This window comes from Clytia hemisphaerica, unplaced genomic scaffold (assembly GCF_902728285.1).
Source record: "Clytia hemisphaerica strain Z4C2 unplaced genomic scaffold, Clytia hemisphaerica genome assembly, whole genome shotgun sequence".
Taxonomy (NCBI): Eukaryota; Metazoa; Cnidaria; class Hydrozoa; order Leptothecata; family Clytiidae; genus Clytia; species Clytia hemisphaerica.
The window spans coordinates 1,180,218-1,187,092 of NW_027104184.1; the positions used below are offsets into that span (position 1 = coordinate 1,180,218).

The following is a 6,875-nucleotide window of genomic DNA, read 5'->3' on the forward strand; positions in this document are numbered from 1 at the left end:
AACTTTGGCAAGCTATTTTTTTCAAGTCATAAAAAAAAATTATTGGAGTGACAAAAGGGATTCAAAAGTATACACGCAGTTGAAATTCTGCATTTTAGAGTTGAAAATGTTGATAAAATATATTGCAAACTTGTGAAAAATTCGAAAATAATTTTTTTGTGCATTAGGAGTAATGTTCAAGCGCTATCAATCCTTTTACCTAGATAATTCAAAGAAATAAAATTATGACGGAATATTGTCGGATTTGTTATACCAATTTTGAAATACAGGCGGCAACGAAGCTCGCTTCAAAGAGACAATAAAAGATAGATGTCCAGTCGTTTATATGTTCATGCAGGAACTAAAAGCTCAAAAATGTTCCAATAAGGCTGAGAATATAGCCTGGGGAAGCCACTTAACCCCTCCCAAATCGAAAAATCCAATGAAACAAAGTGGAAGTACTGAAACTGCAATTCTCGCCCGATCTTTAAATTCTGAAAAACATTAAAATCACGGGTTAAAATACCCAAAAGTGCCAATATATTTCGGCGCCGATGGTGAATTTGGGAAATTCTAAAAAAAAGCCCACGTGAGATGTTTTGGAAGTGAAATGTCTTGCCATTACTTATAATAGGCCACATAGTACGTACGCACTAAGTAAGGGGAGGGGGTCTTCTCAATCAAATACGTGCAGGGGGGAGAAGATTTTTTCATAGCCCTTTTTTGCTTGTAAAATCTTTTGAAAGAGAATAAGAAGAGAATTATTGTTCATTTGTTCCCCCCGGGGGGGGGGGGGGGGGGGGGTACTGAGGCAAAAATGGATGATGGGTATGTGCGGACGGTAAGGGTCGGTTTTTTCACCTTTCAAAGTCTCTCTAAGGGTCGGAAAAATCAGAAAGTTTTAAATTAGTCTCTCTAAGGGTCGGAAAATTCAGGACTTTTAGGAAATTTTTTCATTTCCAGAGAAGAAATTGTAATAAAGTCTCTCAAAGGGTATGACTTTTTTTCAAAAATCGAAAACAAAATTGTAATAAAATCTCTCTAAGGCAGGGTATGACTTTTTTCAAAAATCGAAAAAAGGTCTCTCTAAGGGTCACCTTTTCAGCAAAAATCTGTCTCTCTACGGTTTTCGGAGGTCCCGTCCGCACACACCCCTCATTCGCCAACCCTAGTACCCCCCCCCCGGGTTTGTTCCTTACGAAATACCAGCTGTTTCCTTCTCTTACGCTTCTTAGAAAAAGTTTCTTAATAAACATTTTGGGCCAACATTGAGTTTCATATTGTATGAAATAAAGGTCTGAACCAAACGATTTGAATTATTCGAAATTTTCTTCAACCGAGGGGGGAGGGTGAGTGAAAAAGTACGTATTTACCAGGGGGTATAGCCATTTGTGTACGCTTGCGTACAGAGGGGGTAATCGACAAGGAAGTCTTTCAAAGTGTTTCATCATACATTAGTTTGATAGATAAGCATCAGTTAGTATCAGAAGTATCGCAGTTTTAAGCCCCTCCTTCTTTTTTAATGGAAGCTTTAATTTCCTTTTACTACTTGGCAAATTACATCATCTTGGACATTGGTTTAGTGAAAAAAAGTCCCCTTTTTATCACTCGCTATAAGGGGATATTCAGTAGATTAGGATCTTATTATCTCATGAAAAGCTTTTGCTATTTTTTCCTTCCGCCTTTGGACAAATCAAGTTTCAAGAAGCTGTTACAGTCCTCTTTTTTTATAAGAACCATTTTTGATTTTCTGAAAGCCAAAAAGGATAAACATATATTTGCCGATTTATAACAAAGCAATAAGTTTGACTTAAAAATTCATGCTAAAGATGAGTAATTTTTTCAAAAAATAATGATGGCGTCATCGTTTTTTGAATTTTCTGAAACTTCTTTTTGATACCTATAACTTGTCAAAATTTGAAATTTAAATTAGATAACTACAGTACATCAAAAGTTATTGCAATTTTAATTTAAGATTTTGAGATTTAAAAGGGTTCTAGCTGGATTTTATAAGATGCCTGCACAAAGAACTCGTAAAACCTGTGTAATAGTCTGTGTTTGATGGTAAAACTTGGTAAACATGTTGCTAATAAGATTATATTAAAAGTCAAAAATAATTTTTGGGGTGCTATCCCGGTGCTATTAGCAAAAAAAGCACAAGGCTGGTGCTGGTGCTGGTGCAAAACACCCTCCCCTGACGAAAATTAGGTTATTAAGTTAAACTGCTCCTATTTTTTGGCTTTTTGGAGCCTGGCTGATTTTATAAATTGTTCTTATTAAAAAAGGAGTGGTGTTATAATTGCCGGGGAGGGATGGGATGAGGAGTACGCCCTTTACATTAGATTGACATCAGTACCCGTCCGTCCGGTCGATTGTTATCTCAATTCGAAGTTTTTGCTTTTTTGGTTAAAAGCATACTCTAATTGTTGAATTAGATTTATTTTATTCGCCTTTACTTTTGATATAATAATGTTATAAAGAATATTGCAAATTTTTTTTAGAATTTCGCTTTCCGGCACCTAATGATCTTTAGAAAATTCTGTTAATTGGACGATGCAAGGTTAAGGGCGCGGATAACGCTTATCTTTTACAAAGGAAAAAGTGTTAAAAGGTATACTGGTATATTGGTAAAATCCATTATCCAACTCAGAAGAACAAACACAATGGTTTGATCAGATTATAAATTTGATTGAATGATCATACAACCAAGTTCTTTATGTCTGAATGCCTCCAAGCGTGGTTGATAATTATGTGTTTGAAAATGAATTTAATTTTCCCTTTGACCCATCTTTGCTCGTCTTCAGGCCTCCGTGAATTTTTGAATGTCTTTTCATAAATTTAAGTGAATCAAAATTTGAACTCATTCCAATATTTAGTGTGTGAATTTTACAAGTCTAGTTTATTCCTAAGTCATCTCAAGGATCGGAAATGCAGCTTATGACTTGAAATTTAAATTAGTGTAACACCCCTTGTCACAATCCCACTTAGACCCCAGCTCTACTGAAAAATTTGACCAAAAATTCGTCCCCGGTCGGTGGACAATATACCCTACAAAATACCCTAAAATTTCAGTCTCACTGGGAAATTGACTTTGATTTAATCCCCATTCGAAATTCAATATAAAAATTAGCTGTCCAAAACCATCCCACTGGATATTTTAAACTCGGGAACAATAAAATTTCTATCCCCATTAGGATTCCGATAAAAAGTTTTATCCCCACTGTGTGAAAAAATTCCACCGGGGCTGTGAGAGAGGGGTGTAATTTAGGGCGTAACTTTCGCGATAAGAAACCTACTTGAGGTTGAAAAATCGCGAAAATTTACTTTCGCGAATTCAATTAAAATATTGCAAGCCTACTCTGGAGTACATAATAAGCCCCCTCCACTAATAAATTTTTCCGACCCCCCGGCTATTAGGTACCCGAGATCAAAGTATTTTCTACGATTAAATCCAATATTCCAATTAATCTACGATCCAATCCGATTCCGATTCCGATTCATTCTTCCGCTACATTACTTTGACAGTCTGAAGTTCATCATGAGGAGTATAGGGGTCTTATAGGATCCACTAGATTTTCAACGCCAGACATCTTAGGTGAGGCCAATTTAATTTGTTGTTTTACGGGCCAAGCTACCAAAGAAAGAGGGTCGGTCGGCGAAAAAATAAAAATGAAAGTAAAATTTCAGCTAAAAAATCTCCTAAAAAGGCAGCGTAAACTATCGCATCTTGACAAAAATGTGAAATAGAAAATAAAATGACACAAAAAGCTCAAATCCAGGGATAAAATGAAAAATTGAACCAAACCTCGAAACCCTGGAAAAACTACTAAAAATTTGAAAATTTGGTAGTCGGTAAGGTAATGAAAATAAAAATGTACTACATAAATCAATTTAATTTTTATTTCAATTTTTGGAATTTCAGCGTCGGCCGGGTCCGTAAAACAACCAATCAAGTTGGCTCGCCTTATGAAAAATGTGATTTATGGATTTTTACATAACTACACACATGGTAGAAATAAGTGCGAGATTGGCCTGAACTAACATAAAATTTAAAAGCTTATTTATAAACACCCCTGTCGATAACCCGGTGTAAAAATCGAGTGAAGAACAATGGAAATCTCAACCTGGGCAAAAAACGAGAACTTTATCAAAAACCCCGACGAAATCTGATTTTTCTAAAGTGCTAAATAGCACAAACCCAGAGAAAAATCCTGACTTTTGACTTTACCCGGTATTAAAAAATTACCGATTTTTTTGACCCAACGACTGAAATCTCTACCCCGGTGGATATTTCTCATTTCAAAGTCACCCCGGTGAACTTTTAAGACCCAATGGGTTACTGAGACAGGGGTGTTTATAACTTGACTTGAGGCTTGAGACAATGGTGTTGGTACCATTAGAAATATATACTTTTATACTCTTTTAAAACAAGTGGCCAGGAGCTATAGTCTTAAGACTGGTACTCGGTAGTATTGGACATATACACACGTCACTCGGGTCTGAAAAGGGTTAAGAATAAAATTAGCAATTTTTCTATCAAAGAATCATTTTACATTTAATATAAGATTTCTTCTGGGCACACTGTATATGTACAATAATCCGTAAGTTTTATTTACAATTTAATCGCAAACATGGTTTGTTACTTTAAAATAAAACGAAATATCACAAAAACTCCTAGTCAAGCTTTGAGAAGTCTCATCTTTGACAATTTTGTGGAAATCCCCTCAAAGACTTACTCAATGATCTTGTCGACTGATCTTCGTTCTTTAAAGATATTCTTTAATGCCGACTGATGAGCAGATATAAAAAAAGAATTCTCGAATTTGTTCTCACGTGGCACGGGAGGAGGAGAAAGTTGTTCTTTCACATCCGTGTGAGAAGATGGTGGGAGATGCGCGTTATATATGTCCTTAAGAGTATTCAGCAAGCGCTGGTTTCGGTTGATTGTGTAGGGTTCTCCTTATGTTCTGCCGCTTTACTTTCTCCTATTTTATTCTTACGCCAACACATCAAAACTTCTTTAAGTTTCCGTCTCGCTCTACCATTCGTCGTCATGTATACTAAGGCGTTCCCAGTACTGTTCAAATTGGATAGCAACAGTAAAGCATACATGAGTAGAATGGAGCTGCTTTTACCGAATTTCCGTTCAAAAGGCTTCATGACAGGTAGGAATAAGATGATGGGTGCGTAACATATGGTGACAAGAATCAGGAAAGCAGAGGCCAGTTTGGTCATGCTCGTAGTGGAGGCCGAGATACGTTTTGATCGCTTGCGGTGACTTCTTAACTTTATAATGGAGAGGATGTAAAGGACGAAAGCTGATCCGATAAATAATAGGTTAGCTGGTGTCGAGTACCTCGCACCACCGTTTTGTCCGAACAAAGCTGGCCCAAATGTGGTGATCACTGCACTGTACAGCGCAAAGAAAACATATACGGCAAACAGTAGGTTGTGACGGGTCGCCGTGATGATTGTCGTATAGCGAGATAGAAGCATGACGTGTAGGAATCTGTCTAAAGCCATGAACATGACAAGATAACATGATTGATAAATGAAGATGTGTGGGAAGAGTAAAAGCATTCTCCTTTGGGAGCATGCCAAATGTTCTATATATAGAATAAAGATGATTTGGGTAATGGAGGCGATGACAGCTTGTAGGATATCACATACTGAAATGATGAAAACCATACGAAGTGAACGTTTTTTGTAATGCCCTGTCAAGACGTTGACAAAGCTTGATAGAGAGTTCAACATTGTATTGACTACAATCATGATTACGTAACATGCCACCAGTATATATCGTGCTGGGTTGGACACATATACGATGTTATCGTAATTAGAATAACAATTCACAAATTTGGATGTTGATGTGAAGTTACTGTTGGTGAACGATGGTGATTTTGAAACGGACTGATTCATGGCTCGGCTCTAGGATGGTGATTTAAAAGTATTGAAAATGTTGAAATCTGAAAAAGAAATTTCAAATCTGAATGTTAAATAATTTCGCATTGCGATTTCGGGTGTCTCACCTAAAAATTAGTGATGAATCGAGATGGAAATCCGTAAAAATCGAAATTGAAAACGAAAGCTATGTTCTATATAAACACCAGTATCTTTTGCGTGCAAATCATTTCTAATCAAAAGTTAAATTGATAGAATCCCAACATTGCACCTTTCAAATACCTTCAAATGAAAAAGTCAAAGCATACCTTTCTTGCGACGTTCTAAACTGATTTTTACCCAATTTTCCTATGAATGAAATCTTTAGTTTCTTATTCTAGCACTTTTTCCGCTTTCGATAAAAATGCCCCTTGAGTATTTGATGGACGAATGAGTTTTTCTCTAATGAGATCTCTCCTTTTTATACACTCCACCCACCTACCTTAAAACATCTGCTATGAAAAATCTATTCTTCTTGTAACACTTTTAGGTGAAAGTAAAACATAGGGGAATATTTAATGTATTTCCGATTCATCCTCCACATCCAGCAATGATTTAAGGGCTCTGACAATAGTGAATTTTTAATATTTGCCACGTACGAAATATAAATTTCTTATTGATGTAGCACACAAAACTGTGACATGTTATACATTTTCTGTTAGGCCGACTATCCGTGAGTCTGAAAATTTAAGAAGAAGAGTATTTCAATTTTGAAGAGGTTATTTTCGGCGAAGAAAAAATATTTTGAATAATTTTTTTGCGGTAGATGGTGTATCTTTTACCGAACTAAAATTAGATTTTTGGAAAATTTTTCTAAAAGCTTATGTCTCAAAATCTTGAAAATAGTGTTTTTTGACCAATTTTTCATCCCAATTTTTCATAGAAAAACAGCTATAACTTTTGATGCATTAATTTAGAAAAATTTTCCGAAAAATTTAAAATAGTTCAATTCTTTG

General features: G+C 35.8%; 1 protein-coding gene across 1 annotated transcript; it reads right to left on the reverse strand.

Moving 5' to 3' along the window:
• Window positions 1–4,899: 4,899 nt before the first annotated feature.
• Window positions 4,900–5,898, reverse strand: LOC136814767 (melanocortin receptor 5-like). Its single transcript, XM_067071188.1, has one exon. It carries the CDS (start codon window positions 5,896–5,898, stop codon window positions 4,900–4,902), a length of 999 nt encoding a protein of 332 aa, XP_066927289.1.
• Between the last annotated feature and the right edge of the window lie 977 nt (window positions 5,899–6,875).